Source organism: Camelus bactrianus, chromosome 11 (genome assembly GCF_048773025.1).
Source record: "Camelus bactrianus isolate YW-2024 breed Bactrian camel chromosome 11, ASM4877302v1, whole genome shotgun sequence".
Taxonomy (NCBI): Eukaryota; Metazoa; Chordata; class Mammalia; order Artiodactyla; family Camelidae; genus Camelus; species Camelus bactrianus.
The window spans coordinates 66128547-66150143 of record NC_133549.1 but is presented as its reverse complement, the minus strand read 5'-3'; the positions used below and the strand labels follow the sequence as shown (position 1 = coordinate 66150143).

General features: G+C 52.3%; 1 protein-coding gene across 1 annotated transcript in view; it reads right to left on the bottom strand.

Annotated features, from left to right (window-relative positions):
- Positions 1–563: 563 nt before the first annotated feature.
- LOC105066386 (uncharacterized) overlaps positions 564–21597 on the bottom strand; it is an 82643-nt gene continuing 61609 nt past the window's right edge. Inside the window, exons 30-39 of the mRNA XM_074374123.1 lie at positions 21158–21199; positions 20183–20209; positions 19158–19238; positions 15802–15837; positions 13634–13687; positions 12398–12451; positions 11352–11387; positions 5398–5475; positions 2464–2502; positions 564–789 (exon numbers count right to left, since the gene is read on the bottom strand). Coding sequence (XP_074230224.1) covers positions 787–789; positions 2464–2502; positions 5398–5475; positions 11352–11387; positions 12398–12451; positions 13634–13687; positions 15802–15837; positions 19158–19238; positions 20183–20209; positions 21158–21199 — 450 coding nt within the window. The 3' untranslated portion in view covers positions 564–786. The remainder of the gene's footprint in view (positions 790–2463; positions 2503–5397; positions 5476–11351; positions 11388–12397; positions 12452–13633; positions 13688–15801; positions 15838–19157; positions 19239–20182; positions 20210–21157; positions 21200–21597) is intronic.

Here is a 21597-nt window from a genome sequence, read left to right as displayed (position 1 = left end):
TATCGAATGAATGGGCATCATGAGCAATAGCTGGTACTAGTGATTGCAGCTCAAAAGGAAGGGAAAAAACCACCAAAAAACAAAAGCAGTAGCAAGTAGCCCTTTGTAGCCCTGGGGGCTTGGAGGGTTTCAGCGTAACTAAACCCTGCATGCGCATGTGGTGCTGTAATGAACGTGGGAGGTGTTACAGTAGACATTGCTTAATACAGTCCCTTCCTCCCTCTATTGGACTTCATGTTTCAAACCATTACACTTCTGAGGATCTCTGCTTCTGGGATTTCCTGATTTCACAAGAAGAGAATATATTTAATTTAAAGATACATCAGGATCATGAATTGCCATGTTTCATTTTTTTAAATAATGAAAATCCATAAGAGTTTAAGAAATTCTTAGACACACCTAGTTTAGCAAACACCTCGGACCTCCACATTTCTGTGAATTCACACATAAACTAGCCAGCACCTGAGTGCTGGATGGCCCTCTTTGGCACCAGAACAGAATAATTTATTAAGCTTCAGTACTTAATAAGTGTGCACAAATATCATGCAAACGTACGACCATACTCACAAACGAAAAGTGTATTAGAGTCGTAGACTTATACAAAACATCTTGTAAACAAAAGGGAAGAGGTTGGTAATTTCTGTACAAAATATGCAGGTTTTCCTTTTTTTTTTTAATAATCTGTAAGATGTATCATACTTCTGGCATTTTCAAAAAGTGAAAACTGTATAAAAATAAATATTCTATGTACAAACACACACACAGGCCAATCCCAGGTTAGAGGAATCACTGCAAAACAAAAACAAACACAAAACAAATTGGAGTTAGTCTCAGTCAGTCTGTGGGTATGTGTTTCCCTAGTGGGAAATAAGGTAAGTCTTGTCCTGGGTTGAATGGGAGCTTTGGGTAGGGGAACTGGGGGAGCCAGGAACCCCCTAGTTCCAAGACCCTAGTGCGGACAGTCAGCGCCCTGAAGGTGGGAAACCACTTTCTCTTTCCAGTCACTCCCTGTCCTGGCCACTAGGGGGCACTTTCTCTCTATGCTGCCTTCAGCGGCCTTTTGGTTGAATTACCGCATCTTTGCAGGCTGAATTTACGGTGAGAACCAACAGGCACCAGGCTCTCTAGTTGCTTCTCCCGGACACTGGCTCTTGAGAGTGGCTGTTCTCCCCCTGCTAAGCTTAGTCAGTCATCTCTATCTCCTAACCATCCACAGCAATCTTGAAGAAGAAAATCTTTCTCTTAGGGGACACGCCCCTCACCTGCTTCTTGGTGCTTTAACTAGGTCTAGGGGCACTCAGCAAGAGGACGAGGCCAGCAGGAGGGACAGGTCCTTCTCCCTTAGGTGCTGAGCTTTTCGTTTCTCTTGTTAGGGGGTGCTTTAGGTACCTGGGCAAGTAGGTACTCAACCCAGGGCCTGGTGTCTTGGTGGTTTCACTGCTTTGCCAAGCCCCATGAACTGATGAGACTGTGGGCATTTAGCACAGAGGAGCTTATTCATCTCATTGTGAGTGTGACTGCTGTCACTGAGCAGGACTGGGTTAGCCAAGCACAGACTCTCATACAGGTAGGGGTCTCCAGCTCTTTTATGAAGATGAACCAACCCTTCGAGACCATGATGGTGGAGGGCTGGTGAGAAGTCTCTGAGCAGGAGGCAAGGTGAAGGGAGGCCATAGGTGGGTCTGCATGGCAGCTGCTACCTTTGCAGGACCAAGTTGGGCTTGCGATTAGCAAACCAATGGCCCTGGTTGTGCTGGGGAGCCCTGCACTTTTGGGGCCCTGGATGAGTGAGGTGATGGCATCGAGGGCACAACCTTGTGGTGTCAGCTTTAATGATGGCAAATGCCAAGCAAGTGTGAGCAGATGAAACCTCACTGTTGGTAGGAATTCTGGGAACCCAAGAGAGGTTGGGCTGAGTTCTCTCATGTGCAGAAGCATGAAGCTCTGACAGCTTAAGTTCAACGGTAAGAGTAGAGTGGTGAGCTGGCCAGTCTCTCCGAGGAGGTATAGAATCCACATGACTTTATAGTTTAAGCAACTTAGATTCCCTACATCTGGATAAACGTCATCACATGGCTTAAACGGCCTCCTATGAACACTATGAGACGAGCTACTGATAACTAATTTTAAAAACATGGTGTAGAACTCCATGCAGGAAGGACACTGTGATAAATGAACCACACAAAGCATAAAGATGTCACTTGGCTGGCTGCATGGACATTCCATACACTGGGGTTTGCTGATGCCTTAAAAAGCATTTTTAAATGTTCTCCAAGTGCATGCAGTGAGTGGCATGTTTAATGGGCACCCTGCCTTTGGGATCATTCCTTTTTTGACCCGTGCCCCGCTGCCTCATCTGCAGGAAGGCCTGGAATGGGAATTGTGCATGCTTTATTGCACGGCAGAGAATGGAGCCCAAGGCCACCTCTGCCCTGAGGCCCTAGAATGCTGGGAAAACCTTACCTTGTTCCAGCAGCCCTGGACTGGTAAGCCGTCTTCACCCTGCAGTGAGGAAGGAAGGCAGATGGCTCAGACTCTCCGGGATAGCCCACCAAGCCGCCGGACGGGGGCACACGGGCCACAGACACAGGCAGTTGATCGGGATGTAGCCCACCTGATGGTCTGTCTCTTTTCTCCCCATGGCGCAGCCTCAGAAGGAGGCAGGAAGCAAGCCCGCCAGTCTGCCCACTGGCTAAGCTCACAGGTAGTTACTGTGCAAGGGCAGGGGCTGTCCTGGCCTATGGGCTCAGCAAACACAGGGGACCTGAGTGTTGTGGAGAGAACAGCCTGGAGGCCCGCTGGCTTCTGCTCTGGCTGTACTGAGTGCGGGTGCCTGTAGGCAAGTCACTCAGTGCGTGGGGGGGCCTCAGTTTTCTCATCCATAAAACCTGGGCAAGGTGCAGCTCTGTGAAACAACAGCCCCCCCCCATGTCTCCCCTCTTATTCTCCTCTCTTCCTTAGCAGCTGGAGGAGGACATTCAGGCAGTTATCATCTGGTGTCTAATGAGGAGGAGGAGGGATGACCTCACAGACATCACAGTGTGGGCCTGAGGTGCCTTTAGCAAGGGGACAGGGCTCCCGGCACAGCCTGGGACACTGATGGGGATTTGGGGGGAAAAGGCAGAGGCAGGACGGGAATCCATTCGGTGTCGCCTGTCCCCTTTACCCATGGAGCAGCTGCAGCCTCAGGACCTCCTGAGTCTCCTCGAGCCCTGATATCCTGGCTGCTCTGCACACCCTGGGGAACCTAGAAATCTCTGAGAGGCATGTGGGGAGGGTGAGGCTAAACCAGGGCAAAGATCTGGTTCTCAATTCAAGTCTATTAGAATTGTAGCCAGATTCTAGAACTCCAGGCTCCAGGGCAGAGAAAGAGATGGACACAGGGTTTCAAGGGATTGGAGCAAGTGGTCAGCCCCGTGGAGGTGGAATGGTAGCCCCCTGTGCCCTGGACCAACTTCATCCATCCACGACAGGCGCCTAAACCGCTCACCTGGCGTTCCGCAGACAGCTGGCCCTGCGCGGAGGGCCCAAGAAGTCTAGTTGCCTTGTGTTAAAATTCATGATCAATAGCCCCCCTGCCCCATGTCCACAGTAACACAATGCAGGAGACGGGGCAAACAGCAACCACAGAAAATAAGAAAGGGAAGACATGTACACGTCCACAGCACAGTCAGTAGACACGTGACACGTGTTGCTGGTGGAAATGCCAGTTTGCACTACAGGTCAAGTCAAGATGACTTTCATTGTCCCCTCTGGGTTGGGGAGGGTCTGCAGGGGGTGGTGGTGCACCCGAGGGTTCCACGAAGACCTCTGTCCCCTTCCCCAGCCCAACACGTCATACGGACTCTGGAAGGCAGAGGAGCCCCCGCGGGCCACAGCAGCATTCCCATTGGCACGTGGATGGTGGCGGCGGGGACAGAGGAGGGCTGGGCAGGCAGAGGATCACGGTGGTGTCGGGGTGAGGAGCAGGGAGGCCAGGGCTGCAGCCGGCAGAACTCAAGGTGTTCAGATGGTGGGAAGGGATGTGGCAGAGGCGACAGCCGGCTGGTGATTAATGGAGGTGCCGTGGAAGGTGCGGAGGTTCCAGGGTTGGGAAAGGTGCCCGGTGCTGCATGCTCTGGGCTGGGGAGGTGGGGGCCGGGAGGCAGGGGGCGTGCTGCTCTGGGTGCTCGCTGCTCTGCCTCTCCTTTTGCTGCCTATGCTGGTCCTAAAAAGTCCCTTTAGGGGCCCTGAGGTCTCCTGTCAGGGTCACGCAGTGTTTTTCTTACCACTTTTTCTCTTCTGTTCAAAGATAATTCCTGTGTGACCCTGAGGTGGGGATGTGAGGCGGGGAATCCTCATCTGACAATTACTGGTATGAAAATAGCTTTCTTAGCGCCAAGCCTCATCTGGAAATTTAGGAGAGCAGGAAGCTTCTGAGCCAGTTGCCTTGAAATGAAGTGCCATCTTCTGCTTCCTTGCAGTAAGCTGAAAGGATCTCAGTGGCCGCCTGGAACATCCCCGCCTAGAGAGGGACTGGGCGTGGCAGGACCTGAACTGCTGCCACTGGTGTGGGATGTGCTTGGGAGCAAGTCCGAAATGTCCCTCCTGCCCCGTCTCCTCCCTCCTCTTCCTTAACTACATTTGTATCCTCTCTATGCTCTTCCAGACTTTTCGGTGATGAACCACCTGAAGATGAAAGAAAGGGAAACCAAGGGAGGGCGGTGTAGGGTCTTCTGGGACTTAAGCAAAAAGGATGAACCCTTCAGGATCTAGAATCCTGACCTAGGACCACCCCCTGGTTCTGGGGTGTCACTGGGACAGTGATCCCAGACCTATCCTGGAAGAACAGTCGGGGTACCCCCTCCTCCACCTGGCTTCTAGAACTCTTTATTCTGCCCCGTTTATAAGGGTGCCTGCCCATCTGTCCCCTGCTAGACTGTGAGATGCTAGAGTGGAGAGGGATGTGGGGCTGACTCATTCAAATGTTTGCTAACACTCATCTAACTAAGTGCAGCGTGGGAGAGAAGCCACAGTCCTAGGAACCTGTCCCTTGTTTTCCTTCTGGCGGCAGGTTTGTCTAGAAACAGTTCAGAAAGGAAGGTCCGCTACAGCTAAGGCTGGCACTAGATGGGGAGGGACGGCTCACATTAAAGTGACGGGCTTTTGAAGCAGCTGTAGGAGGAAGCCGAGAAAGCATCTTGGCAAACTTTGCATGCAAGAGGGGGATGTGGCGGGAGCCCCTGAGGACCAGCCAGGGCAGGCTGACCCTTGGTGTCTCCAGGGTGAAGAGGTGGGAAGTGGAGACCGGGTGGATGGAGCAGAAGTGTGGAGGGCAGCTGGAGAGGCAGCAGGCATAAACCACACACGTGGGGAAGCCCAAACTGGCCATGCAGGCGAGGGAGGGTGATGCCATACCAATGGGCACGGGGCATCCAGTCCGTCCAGCCCTGGTAACCCCGGCTCCCCTTTCTCTCCTTTAAAACCTCGATGTCCCTGTTCATGAAACCAACCACGATGATTATTTAGGTCAAGGCCGGCCAGCTCCGACTGTGGAGTGGAGAGGCCCAGTCCTATGCTGGCCAGGATGCAGGACCCTCAGGGCATCTGTAAGGAGGCTCCAAATGCTCGCTGCTCCCATCTCCCCAGTTCTGCCTTTGTGCTTCCTTTGATTTCTGGGAGAGCTGAGCTTTGGAATGTGTATGCCCAGCCCCCTCTCCATTTAGAGACTCACTTGGAGTAAACACAGATGAATTTCAACGTTAGTGCATCATAATTTTCAAGGCCTTCAAATGGGTTAAGACATTTGAGAAGCCAGGCAGATGTGCCACAAATCATTCCTTATTGGCTGGTTTGGGACAGCTTCCTGGAGGGTGTCTATCTGCTGATTTTGGTCTGCAGCTTTACAGGTTTTAGCCAGATGCCTGGTGGGCTTTGGGAGGCTGTGTATAAAAGCCCCCTCCATGGCCTCATTCTGCCCAGTTTTGGGCATAGGTAGCCCTTAGGAGACGCTAACCCCAGTGTTCTGCATCCTGACCAAGTGGGGATTCAGACGGCTTGAACTGCTGGCCACAGAAATGGCCACAAAACAAAGAAGGCAAATTTGAGGGGGCGTGTGTCACTGTGACATGCGACACTGGCTTCCAAAGCCATCTTGGAGCTAAGAGCCAAGGCCTGCTCCCAATCGCTTTCCTCGTGGTGTCTCCATTTCCACACATCAATTGTTCGGCATCTTCAAAGGAAAGGGATTTAGCGAGAATTACTTGCAGCTGTGGTTTCAGGGCAACACCAACAGCAGGCAGAATTTCACCGGCCAAGCAAAGAGATAGGTATTGGTGGAATCACTCGGTTTTTATCCTAGTTTATTTGCCTTCTTTGTTTCCAGCTTGCAAACCTCAAGGAAAAACCCAGAACCACCAAACAATAGATGGAAACATACCAATGGACAGGGGGCATCTAATCCAGGCGCTCCTTGGTCTCCCTTATCCCCCTTAGGCCCTCTAGAGCCTTTCTTCCCCCTCTCCCCCTGTAAATAATGGTTTAGTCCAAGAAAAAAAATAACATCAAAACTTTAGGATCATTCATGTGTTAAGGTTAGAGACAGAAAAAGAAAAAAAATGAAAGAGGGAAAAATAGATTCTCTCAATTAGGATACGCCCCCCAGTGGGATGAGGGGTCCGTACGCACCCCCCACCCCTGGAAGAACCTGAGAACCTGGCTGAGGCAGGTGTGGAGGGTGGGGAGCCGCGGGCTGAGAGCCAGAGGTGGAAGATGATAGTGGCGGCCAGTTTTGCTAATACCGTGGCCACTTTTGCTAATACCGCGGCCACTTTTGCTAATACCGAGCCCAGAGCGCATCGGTAATGATCCACTTCCTTCTCTTTCAGGGTCCATTTTTGAAAGGCCCTGTCCTGACAGCTTTTGTCCCAGTTGGTTTCCATCCCTTTGATAGTCTGTTAGGAGGTGAGTGATCTCGTTTAGAGCCCTGGGGTGTGTGCAGGCATATGGGAGTGTGCACATCCATGGCTGGTGCGTGTGTGTATGTGAGCCTGTGCGTGTGTGTACAGTGTGTGCTTGTACACGTGTGTGCAAGTGCACATGTGTATGTGTGTGTCCAGAGCTCACAGGCAGCACCTGGCTCTCCGCTGGGTCCTCCCATTTTGTGCATCTCTGGCCCATCCTGGTCTGAAGTCACTGGCAGCTATTTGTATGTGGGCATGCTGGTTCGAGAAATGTATTTGTTTCTGAAAAGCTTCATTATCATTTCTCTAAACTGAACCCTATTTTGTGTATGTCAGGGTCACTCTCCATTTAAAGAAGCACTGTGGGGAATTCTTTGTCATACATTTGAGTTTGGATTATATTTTGGGTCTCCTTATAATGGGGCCAAGTGTGCCCCTGGGGAGTCGCCCTGGGAACGCTCCTCTGCTCCGGAAGGCCGGCTGTCTGATGCTGGGAGGCTTCTCTGGCCTTTCTCCAGGGCGACGAGACATTTCAGGGTGGGTGGCTGAATGGTCAGAGCAAAGGCTTGGAGCCAGAGCAGGGTTTGCCTCTTATCAGCCACGTGACTTTGCGAACTTACTGAACCTCTCTGAGCCTCAGTTTCTTCTCCTGTACAATGTGGATAAAACACCTGCTTCAGAACTTTGTTGTGAGGTCTTTGTGCACCAGTAGTGCTTAACACTGGCATGTAGTACGTGCGCTGTAAGTGACGGCTGCTTCAGACGATGGCAGTAACCATTGTCATTTCTTGCCAACCAGCACAGGAGCCGAGGCTGCCGCCAGAGGTGCGGTCTCGCCGTGTCCACTGTGCTCCCGCAGTGGAACGCTGCAGGGCTCCTTAGAGGGAGGCAGTGGATTAAAACAACTTTTAATGTTTCTCTACATCTTTGGAAATTACCCCAATTTTTTGATTCCAGAGGTCGCCTGCCACTGCCAACATTCTAAGTGAGTTGTCTAAAATGCAAATGCTTGCTTAGAAAATGAGATATGTTTGAGAGGAACCATGAATATGCATATTAGGTGTCATCGCACTGGCTCTAGGATACGCCCACCAGTGAGGATATCACAGCACAATTCATCTGCAGACGCTGGACAAGTAAAACCACTAGCTGCTTGGACAGGGAAGCCCCGGGGTAAACTTTCTCGGGAACGTGGCTCCTTATTGTCCCTGGGGCAGGCCAGTGCAGAAGTGAGCACAGTTTCCTAAGTTCAGAGGGTAGGTGAAACTCTTGGGGAGTGGGGTTCAGGTCCCAGTGACGTGCCCCTGGGTAAGAGGGTCAGCCACGGTCCTTTCAGGATGGGAAACTTGCACTCTGGGCTGCCATGTTCTAAGGGCACAGGAAGTGGCCTTCACTGGGCGCCCCTTGGAGACATTGCAGCAGTAACTGCGCCTACATCCTCACCCTGGCCCTCCAGGAGGGACACGAAAGAGCCCAGGGGAAGAGGAGAGTTCTGGCTGGTACAGAAGGGGGCAAACAGGGTCAGCAGCAGATGTTTCTTTAAAAATAAATATAAACCTGATTTTAGAGGATGTAAATTGAAGCTGGGAGAGTGGAAGGGACAGGATGAGGGATGTGCGGTTATTATAATGGGTGCATATATCTAGAGGGAGAAATATTGAGTGGAGGAAGGAAGAAAGAAGCAGGCCTGGCCGAGAGAGTAGAGGAAGGGGAGGGAAGGAGGCAAGGGGGCCTGGGGAAGCACCACACACACACACACACACACACATGCACACATGCACCCCATCCCCACCCCCCAGACAGCACATCCCGGAGAGTGGCCGCAGCCTCACTGCACGCACTCAGACCTTTCGGTTGGCTGGTTGCAGGCAGTTCCACAGTAAAGTCCGGTTTCCCTGATGCCCAAATTGCCAAATTCACACCACCCTTTATACTTTTCATCCTAAACACAGCTCCTTGGCCACATTCACAGGGCTCTTAAGGGACAAGGAAAATGTCTCTAGTGACAAGGATAGACACCTTTTCCCTGGGATGTGTGTCCCCTTAGAAAACTGCCTGTCTTGGGCTCTGGCCCTTGCCCACCCCTACAAGGACCTCTTTCCTCCCGTGAGCAGGAACGACACTCCCAGACCGCCCTCTGGCGGGACTTGAAGAAGCCCTGTTGTAAAGACGTGTCTCAGTTCATGGTAAGATAGGACCACAGATGCTGCGGCACCTGCTGGTGCCTCTCTGATGGGTTCCCTGGGGGTGATGGGGGCGAAGTTCAGGAGCCTCCCTTCCATGCCCGGTGGGCACAGGGGCTTCAGACTCTCCTGGCTTTGCCTCCACAAGCAACAATGAAGCTTCCAACCAGAATGTCCTCTGAGCAATTCTGGCCTTTTACCTGGACCAAAGTGTCAACATTCTGAGCTTCCAAGCACCAGAAAAGCTGGTCGTGGCAAAGCATTGACTCTGCATGGACCTCTCTTCATTTTGGAGGCCTTATCACCAAGCCCTCATCGCTCCCCCCAGAAGTCCTGTTAGGACGGGTGGCATAAAGTGGCCTGAAAGGGGAGGCGGGACGTAGGGGGTGCTCTTCTAGGACACTCTGGCCTCCTGAGAGTCAGAACTCTTGGATGGAAGAAAAAGCCGGTCCTTGATGTGGAAACCTGCCCTTTGTAATAAGTCAACAGGTTCTTTGTGGTGCACTCAAGGGAAGATGCATGCAGCCTGCCTGTTTTCTGGACTTGACTTTTTACTAAGTGACATACTGCTAATTTACCTGTGGGATGGGGGAGAATGTGTAATACCTTAGAAAGGGGAAGTGGAGAAGGAATGCTTTCCCACTGAATCGTGGGGCCTCAGCGGCTCATTCAGTGACCTCAGTTCCTTAAGTGTCAGAGCCACCAGCCTCCCACCTCCTCTCCATCTGTCACAAGGGCATATCCCTGCCCCATCTCCACCTCTAGAGCAACACGGCCACTGCCACCTGACACTGGAAGGACTGGTTTTGCAGACTTTCAAATGGCCCAGTGCCTCAAGCCAACTGGAAAAGTCTTAAGAAACAGGTTTAATAGGTGTTAATTGAATGTAACAAAGAAAACAAGAACACTTTAGAAATAAATCAGAAAGGAGGTTAGTTAGTATGCCAACTGAGAGGTGGAATGATCAATTATTTTAGTGGTCTAAATTCTTTGATGCCACAGTAATGAAGGTGGGCTTCCCAGCTTGCCTGAACAGGATGGCACGTTTCTGGAAGTAGGTCTGTTTATTCCAGTGGTTTCTAGACATGGTCTTCCCATGGACAGTCTGGTAGGGGGAGGTCTGCCTGCTCGCTCTTGTTCATAGATTATACGGGACAAATTGACTGATTTTGATGAGCTGCCAGAAAGGCGAATTTAGGAATATGGAAGTGTTCAATAAATCCATCTTAAATTACAGTTGATGCCAGATATAAACACACAGATTCTGGCAGGTTCTATTCATGAACAGTTACCAGTGTTCAAAGGTCAGCTTCTGGAAGCCACCTGCTCTGTCTCTGACCCTCTGTGGGAACTCAGAACATGTTATCATCGTTCTGGGCCTTGTTTCTCCATCTGTTCTTACCACTCCTCTTCTACCTCTAAGATCCTTGGATATTATTCCCACTAGAAGATGCTCTTGGGCCTCTAGTGGTTCCCCATGAGAACCACTGTGATGAGGCAGCCAATGCATGAGATGCTCCAGAAAGGAACCCAAAGGTCATCCCTTGGTCAGAAGTAGTGAGATGATGCTGCTGGGCCCAAGTGTGCCATACACACAGCATGTATCGTACAGCATCGTGTGGCCCTGGGTGCTGTGGACACTCAGTAACTGTGTCCTGATGAAGAAGGCAGATACCAAGGGAGAGCAGGGGGCCCTGGAAGGCACAGTTTGTGTCATAGTCCTGCCGACTCTTGCCAAGAAAAATAACAGCTGGGGTCGTTTTTAAAACGGTTGGCTGCGTACAACTAACTGCTTGTCCTTGGACCTGCGAGGTATTCTCCCCCCCCCCCCCCAGTGGCCTGGGATGCCTAGTGAGACTGTCAGGGGACCAGAACTAGGCAAGGACGGGTATAAAAATACCATCTAGAGGCCCATCATCAGGGCTCCGTCCAGGGAGCCAGGCACGTGGCTCCTGGTCCTGGATGGCAGTGCTAATCTGATGGCCACCCTGGGATTCAGACTCCTCTTTTCTCGTGGAAAAAGATGTGCTTCCATTTCAGGAGTAGGTCCTGGGCTCCCTGCATGCCACGGATTAAGCCCCTCACTATAAAGCCTTTTAATTTAGGGTGATTTATCAGGAAAAACTGTACTTCCTTCCATACTGGGTCAGGAATCCCCAGTTGGTCATTCCACCTCACCATGAGGACGTCAGTAACGAGAGCCAGAGCGCGAGGACTCAAGACTCACCCGGTTGCCTTTATCCCCGGGTGGTCCGTGCAAACCCTACAGTAAATCAGAGAAACAAAGACACAGTAATAAGAAAGCACAGAATGTCCACACAGTCCTCCCTTCCAGGCTCATAAAGCTCTTTACTGGTGCCTCATTCATTGCAGACTGGTTTAATTATCCCCATTTTATGGAAGGGGGGCAAAGGAGAAAACTGCTCAAGGAACTTGACCCCGAGACAGACAATGAATTATGGGAAAGCCAAACAGTTCTGGTTTTCTGGCTCTGCAGCCAGTGCCCTGGCCTGCGGCCGAGTTCTTCTAGATGGCTCATCCGAGGACACGGTCTGGGTGCAGACTTCTCCTAGAAGAGCAGATGTTTGCATGGCTCTCCTGCCAGACTCTTGCTAGAATAATGACTCCAGAGCCCCTCTTGTCAAGGTGCAGGCCGTTCCCCTTGGCTTTAGCTGGGGGGTGGACACAAGGCAAAGACTGGCCAGAGGTGCCTACTTAGCCAAAGCACAGCTGAGCATGGAACCCATGAATAGACAGAGGTACCATCTTCAAGGGGGTGGGGAGCCAAAGTCCTGGCTCTCTTAGGCAGTCAGCTTTTCTAACCACGCAAGGGGAAATCTGCTGCAAATGGAAAGCCGGTCCCCTGCATGGGAAAGCTTCCCGTCTTGGGAAGTGTCTCCTTGCCTTATAGTGATCTGGACTCGATCCTGTCCCTCCTTGAGGGCAGGGGCCATGGTACATTCACCTGTGGGACCCCCGCTGCATAGAACACAGAGGCTTGTGGCAGAAGGTGCTCATCCGGGTTCACTACATCTCGCAGATGTTCCACACGGCTGAGGACCTGGTTTCCTAACGGGTCGTGTCCCCTCGAGCAGTGCCCGGCAGGGAAGTTCTAGAGACTGGGCCGGGGGCTGCTGGCTGCCTCCTCTGTCAGAGAAGTTAGAATTCTCGCTCGGCTCTAGGCTTTTTTGCCCTAGGCTCTGGGTGTTTAGACAGTGGTTCTGTGAGGGACCCGGGTGGGTGAGAAGAAACCTCTGAGCCCATGAGACTTACAGGAAGCCCAGCTGCTCCCGTTGGTCCTGTCATCCCGGGGTCGCCTTTGCTGCCCTGAAACAGGAACAAGAACACGTGACCCTCCTTGACATGGTAACAGCCTTCCGTCAACCATTTTCTGTTTTTGTACAAAACCTGGGAAACCTGCCTAGTCCCTTCAAAGAGCCCCCCAGGAAGCAAGGGCTAGGTGAAGCGTGGGGTGAGGGTGGGGTGACTGGTGTGGGCTCTGCCCCGAGGAGGGGGCTTAGAAGCCCCTCGCCTCCTCCCTCCACAGAGCCTATCCCCCAAGGCCCTCCGGAAGGACTGGACAGTGTCTGGGGGGTACTAGCTGGGCAAAGGCAGAAGCAGCAGAGAACACAGGACAGGAATGGGCGCAGACAAGGGAGGCAGAGGAGAGAGAAAGCGAAGAGGGGAGCTTCAAATTTCTCTTTGAAGCTGCAAGTGTCACTCCTCAGAGTAGCCATCCTGGTTCCCCAAGTGGCTGGTGATCTCAGGGAAGCCCATGCCTCTCTCCAGAAGCTCCCTGCCCTTGCCTCTTCCAGCTGTGTGGTCTGAGAGAGGAACAGAGTCTCCCCCACGGCAGAACCGGCAAGGTGGGCGCACGGTGAGAGGGAAAGCTGCTCCCACCGGCTGCTGGGGAACCCAGCAGCTGCCCACTCAGAGGTCCAGTGCCTGAGCTGGCTCTCTAGCAGTCCTGAGGGTGTAGAACCGGGACCTGGCTGGGGGGAGCTGATGTGAGGAGTTCTCGCCTCCACGGAGCCAATGCTTTCCACCCCTGCACACGCCCATTGCACTGGCTAGAGCTCAGGGAGGTGTGATGGTGGGAGCCTGCTTGATGCACCGGCCTCCTGGCTTCTTGATGTCTGCCAAGATTTCTAACACCATCTGTCACTCCATGTCATGCTGTCTGCCTAAATCATTGCAGAGTTTAGGTGTGCCCAGTGACAGCAGCACCTGGGGCCTTGCCAGTCACCTGTGACTGATGCCAGATGACCAGGAGCTGAGTGGGGGAAGCTCTCCAGGTCTTAGTCCAGTTGTAGCTACAAACTGAGCACCTGGAGCCTGCCCACTCGCCTATGGGCTGTTGGGACGGTCACCAGGGGGAGACAGGGATGAGGGGCTTGCTGGGTTTAGGAGGAACGGATGAGGCCGAGGCTGCTGGGGCTGATGCGGTGACATTGCAGGTCACAGGCGCCAGGGCTGAAGACCCGAGGCTGAGGAGCACTGAGCACTCACCCTCTCTCCCTTTGGTCCCGCTGGGCCTGGAACTCCAATTGGTCCTGGAGTACCCTGGGGAGGTGAAGGAAAGGAGAGGTGAGGGTTCTGATGCCAGGGGGAGCCCCAGGAACCCCGCCCGACGCCTGGAGGTGAGCAAGGTCCAGAGGCCCAGTTTTCAGGGTTGGCGAGGCCAGGCTCATTCAGGGCAGTCATTTGACTGGGCCGTGTTCCTGTTTGGGTTTGGGGGCCTTGGGGAGAGAGTGCCTCCCCCAAGCCTCAGAGCCAGATTTGAAGAAGGACACCTTTTCGCTTCACAACCAAGCTTGCCAAGGCTGAAAACAGCAGGAGAAGAGGTGCTTAGTTTGCTCCCAGAAGCGCTCGGGAGGGAGTTGACGCCATCCCAGGGGCAGGGGACTGGGGGCTGGCACCCCTTTGCTGACGCAGCTCCACATGCAGCGGGAGGGTCTTCATGCCACAGGGACCGATGCAGACGCACACACAGAGGTAGGCGTGGGAGGGTCATTCAGCCACCGCCCACCCCACCTGCCCCCACTGCGGGCCCTGGCCCTTAGCCTCTAGCTGGGCCCCCTGGCCCCGCTCCCAGGCCCTAAGGAACTGGCTGGGTTGGAGAGTGAATGAGTTCGCTCTGGATGTCTGCTGTCACTGGCCTGGCAGGGAAATGTGTCATAAGTACTCCCGATTCGAGGCTGCAGCTGAGTTGGGGCAGCTGGAGTGATCAGAGCTGTGTTGCTTAGGGACAGAGCAGGGCTTGCTATGACATCATTAAACATCTTCTGCAGGTTCCAAAGTTACAGCCCGCCTAGGTGACGTCTAGATTTCAGAGCTTCCTATTGCTCTGCATTGGTGATTAGTTTCTTGTTCGGGACATGAGCACGTGGGCCTGGGCCTGTGGGCAGTTCCCGGTGCTGCTCTGGGTGTAGCTGTGACGGGGGGCGGAGGCAAGTGGGGAAAGACTGATTTACTTTACATGGGACAAAAAAAAAGAGCTGTAAGACATTCTCAGTGCTCCCTTTGATGGGGGGAGGAAAGCTGTGGGTATCTGTGACTGTGTCAGAACAACACTCTGGACGCACTGGCCAGCTTCAAGTCCTGTCTCAAAGGCCTGCATACTCTGCAGTATTGGAGTTTCTTGGCCTCTCTAAGGGAGTTTTCCCACCTGTGAAATGGGGATGATAACTTGAGTGTCTGCCTCCTAGGCCGCTGCCAGGTTAGAATGGATGAATGCATGTCATGCATTTGGTGCTGGGCCTGACATCTAGGAAGTGCCCAATAAACGTTAGAAGCAGCAGGGTAGGATCATTCTTCCCATAACAATTTTTCTTTAAGTTTGTGATACTGATTTTATGAGAAAAAAAGCCGTCAGGTCCAAAGGGGACAGAATACATGAATGTGCACTGCTCCCCTCTGTCCCACATGAATGGACTAAGTGGTGGAGAGGAAAGTCACAGTTTCTCTGATTCCAGCCACACATAATCCCCCAGCCGTGGCTGGCCACCTGGGCAAGGTGTGCTAGGTGCGAGGGGGGTGGTGGAAGGAAACGAGGGCAGCTGCGGTGCCACAGGAAGTGAGCGGTGTGGTTATAACATGCCCTCGGAACACGGAGCTGGGACTGGCCTGTGTGCTCCTAAGTGCTACACCCGCCCTTACCCATCAGTGCTGTCCCCACCTACATACACACCAGACTGGTGGCGGCACAGGACTAGGAAGCCCTTGTGGGCAGACAGGAGATGGACAGAGCTCACAGCATGAAGATGACGAAGCGTGATGGGCACATACAGACACTGTTGTGTTTGGTGGGGACAAGTCATGGCCCAAACCCCCAGGGCTGGGCTCCCCGGCTGAATGCAGCCTTCCTTGAGGAACAGAGTCTTTGCTGCCGGAGCAGCCTCCCACCGCCCACATCCAGAGGTCTGGAAATCCAGATCTGAGGACCCCGGGTGTATACTATGGACGGGGAAATTTAGATGAAGGCCAGTTTTTTTTTTGCAAGAGGCCTGAGTAAGCACTTCTGAATTGAGCACAGATGGTACTTTCCGGTGTTGGTGGTGAGATAAGGCATGATTCACTGAAAACACAATGCCACAGCAGGACAGACGAAAGGGATTACAGGCCAGGGGAGGGGTGGGGTGGGGTGAGTTGAGGGATAATGGAGAAGAGACACTCACCGGTGGCCCAGGCCTGCCGTCCAAACCTGAAGCTCCCTGGACAAAGGGAACAGTTTGACCAAGAGAAGGGGAAGGGAGGAACGGGAGGGAGAAAAAGGGACCAGGGAGGGAAGAGGTGAGTGAAGCAGTGACTCTGGACAGACATAAATGCTGGTAATCAAACAAAACGGGGACAATAAGCTCGGGAGGACAGTAATGTATTCACATGAAAACCAACAAAAACATGGAGACGCTGGGTGCAGGGGGCCGACGGCTGAGCAGGCTGGGAGGAGATCAGTGCAGATGGCCGTTCTGATCCTCTGTGCCCCCTACTCCCCTCTCTCCTTTTATTCTTTCTCAGAAACACCTCTCCCAAGGGGTTGCAGTGCTCCGGGAAAAGAGATACAGAAAGTAAATTCATGGAGAGGTGTCTGGAACCAGAGCTAGTGCATCCTCCCCAGGACAGGCCTTACTTGGGAGAGACATGCCTATGTGACAGGAGGGGCCCAGGTGAGGGTGGTCTGCATACCTGTTGAGGCCAGGCCATGCTGGGAGACCCCAGGAGGCTCAGCTTTGAATTACAGCATTCAGCTTTGAAACCTGGGTAGAAGCTGGCCTACTTCAACTCAGCTGGGTGAGAGGAGTTGGGCCTTGAATGGTAATACTAAGAATGACTGACATTTCTCTGGCACTTTACAGTTTGCAAAGCTTAACACAAATTCAGTCCATTCATATTATCCCAGACAAGATCTCTTTTACAGAAAAAGGCTTTAGGGGGCAGCTGACTGGGATGGATGTTTAAGGCCATGTATCCCTTGGAATAAACTGGCTGGCAGGTGGGATGCTATGAGGGCCCACTCATTCTGCAGCATCCGGTGATATATTCAGTGGGAATTACAGCTCTTGCTCCAGTGCTGGGCTATGATGCTGCCCCTACAGCTCACCTAGGAGAACAGGGGTAAAATTATCTGATGACTCCAATGTGACTAACCCGGGGGAAGGCAGCAGGGACACTCTAGGCCAGGAGGGACTGAGTTCTTGAAAACTGCTTCCAACCAAGCCTCAGAAATGAGCCTAGGCCTCAGGAATTTAAAGGTGGGGGAACATCCCCAGGAAAGAGAGGGCAGGGAGGGAAGGGTGTTGGGTAGTAGATCCTTCAGGGCTTTGCTTCTCAGTTTTAGGACCACATAATTCTAGACCAGTCTTGCTCACAGCCTAGAGAGTTGTGGTTCTCAATTCTGGCTACAATGTCAGAATCTCCTGGGGGTAATATTAAATAATACAGATGCCTGGGCCCCACTCCAGCCCAATTCAAACAGAATCTCCAAGAGGAGTCCTGGGTAATAGTGTGTTTGAAAAGCTCCAGGTGATTCCAATGTGCAGCCAGTACTGAGAACCACTTCTGTAAGGCAAATAGGAGGAACTCGGAAGGATGGGCCTGGAAACTCAGGCTGCTATGATATGAAATAAAGCATAGAAGTGAAGCCTAAAAACAGAACTTCAGCTAAACAGCCATCTACTTTGTCTATGCAGCATTAATACTGAGTTGTCTTGAGAGGTCTGGAGCAGAGGGCATGAACTGGAGGCTTGGGGGCCATTTGTGGGCCACTGACATATTTTGTATGGGCTGCAGGATTGCAAATAATTTTGATTTACTATTGGAAAATGAGGAGATATTACATAAAATGCCAGATGCCTAGCTTCCTTAGAAAAATTAGAATATGCAGAAATACTGGATCCTCATTCCTCTAAGGTAACAGTCAGCTGAACTGAGAAGGGACTGGACCCCTTAAGAAGGGACACATGGTCTCCGGTGTACCACAGTCCGCGCCACTCCTTATTATCCCTCTGAAGTCCATGTGAGTTGCCATTTATGAATATTACTTGCTCTGTTGTTTTCTTAAGCTAGCAAAAGTACTTCTCTGTACCCATGTCCCTATCAAAAGTTGAAAAATTAAAGACAGAATGAGTACTTTGTCTTTTCTCTGGCACTTTCTTTGTTTATATTACCCGTTTGGTCTCTGTGCCATCTTCCTTTTAGCCCCTGACTGAATTGTCCAATGTTTACCAGGGTTGCGGGGCCGTGAAGGTGGACAAGGAGAGGTTTGTGGTTGAGTAGGGGGCAGGAAGGCTCTTTGTAGTCAAAAGTACTTAAATCATTTCGGACACAGCTTATGACATGGGAAAATGTCTGCTAAAGTCATCAGTTTACCATAGTCTGTCAAGCAAATCTGCTCCTTAAACATTCCTGCATTTGGTGGACTCCTGAGGTGTAATCATACCTTTTGCTCTTCCTGTTTGCTGGCTGCGATTACATTAACCAGAACTTCAAGCTCTGCCAAGCTGGGGCAGTTGGGCTTCCCATCATTCCCCTGCTTTTTACAGCTTCTTGGGGTGGGAACTGGCTTTATGCCTGGGAAAGAGGAAGCCCCAGTGGCTGGAAAGAGCCCTTTGCAAGGCTGTGGCCTCAGTGGAGGAGCAGCCCTTGGCCCAGCCGTCCCATCGACTTCGTATGTGACATCAGGTGACTCACTTTCTTCTCTGGATCCATCAGTAAGATGATTACATGGAATCCCAAAGTCCCTTCCAGGTCTTGAAAAACAGAAGAAAAGAGTGCTGACCTCACTGGGGTTAGAGGGAGGATGCAGCCCTGGGCGGGTGGTGGGATGCACTCTCTTGGAGGCAGGAGAGCTGGTGACCAGGCCATTGGCCGCTGGAGCTTGGGGTGAAAGAATTCGCCCGGGCAAGCCCCACATGTGGAGATACAGGTGCCCTCTGAGCAGCCTCTGCCCTGCCCTGGGGCCTCTAGCCCTGGGCAGGCTGAGATCAGAGATCTCGGGGAACTGGGCTTTGAGTAGCCTTAGCCTGCTGGGACCAGAGGATCTGACTTTTTGCAAGCTTTTCTGCTGTGGCCAGTGCTTAAGAGCAGAGAGCAGGGGCTCTCTTGTGGTCCCTGGGGAAAGTAGGAGAGAGGTGGGGAATACTCCACTGTCCTGTTGCTCCCAAGTCCTCCACACTCGGCCCCCACAAGGGCAGACTTTCAGTGCCACAGTCGAGCACATGTAGGGCCTGAGGCTGTTCTCAGGCCTCTGTTGGCTCTCCAGCTGGGTGCTCTTGAGCGTGGGGAGCTTGTCTTGTTCAGCTTTGCGTTCCTCCAGAACCTAGGCCAGGGCTGGCCCAGAGGAGGCCCGCAGCAAGAGAATTAGAGCCTACTGTCTTATCCAGGTGGGAAAGCAGGATGCTGCAGAGCTCTGGGATGCTCAGGACTTTAGAACCTCGAATTTTCCTGGGGCCTTCTCTGGGGGCCCTGCCCAGCACGTTATCAGGACCACCTGGCTGGGATTGTCACACCGGTTTGCTGGGTCTGTAATACTTACGGGTAATCCCAAAGGACCTCGGTCTCCTTTTTCTCCCTGGACACCCTTTTCTCCTTTTGCTCCATCTAGTCCTGCTTCACCCTGAAGGAAAGGGAGGTGAGCGAGATCACAGAAGGGCATGTCCTAGATAACTGATTCTTGCATTCTGGGGTCCTGGAGATGGGGGAGGGTGGTGGAGAGAGGTGGTAGGGAGAGGAGGGAGAAGGTGGAGGTGGCTGGCCCAGGGGTGGCAGTCTGGGGACTCCAAGAATCCCTCAATTCTTAGCCTGGCTCTGCTTCAGTTAGAGTCCCCTGTTTCTCTGTAGTAACTCTGAGGTCCCTAAAGGGAAAAGGGATGGGGGATTGGAGAAAAATCCACAGGTCAGTTCCAGGTCAGGCTTTAGCATAGGTGACCATTTGCATAGCAGAAAAACTGGGACTCTGCAGAGACTGGCTGGCAGATGCCTGAAGTGCCACCACTGGAGCTCTGAGGCTCCCAAACTAATTGGGAGAAGAAAGTGCCCTATAATCCCCTGGAGAATGTTATCATAGGAGGCAAGGGCTGCTGTTAGACTAGCAGCCCCCAGCCCTTCTTATCTATTTTAAATGCTTTAGGCAGGGGAGGTTGGGAGAGCCCCAAACCAGAGTCCAGTGGACTTGGTCCTGGAAGGGGATCCTGTGCTTCACCGCCCTCTGTCTCCCACCTATACTTAATGGTAGTGAAGGGTCTGGGCTAGGTTACACGGGAAGAGGATTTCATTATCTGCTAAGAATCTAACCTGTCACTCTGTAGGGTGGGTTGATTGAAGGATGGGGAAATTCAAAATCCAAAGCCTGCCCAGTGTTGATGATGGGTGTTAAAGGGGCTGGAGGACTTTACTCCATCCTAATTGTGCCCCACTGGCTGAAGTGTCACATGATTCCATTCAGGGAAGGGGTCAGCTTGGTCCCCTGGCACTGAAGCCTTTTCCCTCTTTTCTGCCCTCACTGACTCAGTCCCTTCCCCCACCCACTCGCCCAGCGCCTGTCACACCACCTCTTCTTACCTTTGGTCCAGGAATGCCTTGGAGCCCCTGCATTTGGAATCAAAACAAAGCACCTCAGAACTGCATTTCTGGTTAAGTCAGTTTCCTTGTCCATAAGTTAGACCACAAAAGAGCAAGTGCTTAGAATACATAGCCTGGCTTGGGGACCCTGCCTGGGGGGAGGTAGAAGAGAATGCTAAGGAGGGTTGTTCGTGGGGCTTCCTGGGGTGGGGTCTGAGCCAGGCTTCCCCAGCCAGGGACTGACAGAGAATCTCTCTGTGACCCCTACAGCTGACAGTTGGGAGAAGATTCAGAGACTTATGAAGGGAAGATTGAGAGGGAACAGAGGGAACGTTAAACAAATTAATATTTGCAAAGTGCTTAGAGTAGCATCTGGCACGTAGTAAGTTTCAATAAATGCTGGCGACTGTCATTATTACTACTACTACTTCTACCAATGACAGTGGGTGGCTCATTGCCATGGTGACCATGAACCCTGCAGAAGCAAGGACAAGCATCTCTTGGTTTAGGATGCTTGGGGGCCCTCTAGGCACAATGCATAGGGGTCTCTTTAAAGGTGCCTTATCATCTGTAACCATGGAAAGGCCAATCCAGTGGGCTGGTTTTAAATGGGTCCCTTTCTATTTTAATCCTGGTCGTCTTGCCTGCTGGTTAGCAGGAAGGAGGAAAGGGAGGAGCAGAGTGACTCCAACTTCTGCAGGGGGGTTGAACCAGACCCTGGGGCTGCCAAGCCAGTCAACTGTTTCCAGGAAACACGGCACTGCCCCGGCCCCTCAGTGTTCCAGAGATAGTGCCTGTTTAAGGTGTGAGGGAAGACGAGCAGGGAGGGGCCTGTGGATGTGAAATCCCATGTTGGAAGCAAGAGGCGATAGTGTGACCTAAGGCTGAAGTTAAACCCAGTGACTGTCATGGGGAGGGGACATTAAGGGACCCAATTACAGTAGACTGGAACACAGACAAGCCCTCCAAACTCACTGGAGGTCCAGGAGGCCCCTCTGGTCCTGGTGGCCCAGGAACCTAGAAGCCAAAAGGAGATGTTAGCCACCCCCACCTGTTACACTGTAAGTGGTCCTGCCTGCTGACATAGCCCAGGGTCCGGCTGGGGACTGCGAGGCCAGAGGACAGAATTACCAGCACACAGTCTCCCAAATGAAGGCTTAGAACAGGTCAGAAACTCATAGCAACTCATTAGCCTGAACAATATTGAGAAAGAAAACCACAACACTGCCAGGAAATATCCTCCAATGTCTATTTTTCTAGATTTCTTTTGAAAACCCAGAAAATCTGGCGGCACCAGGCTCTTGTTCATGCATGGCAACAATTGCCTGGACCTGAATAAGGGCTTCCCCTCCAGGTGAGGCCTGAGGTCTTCGGTTTACCCCAGTCCTCACCACTCCCTATTGTTTTGTTTGTTT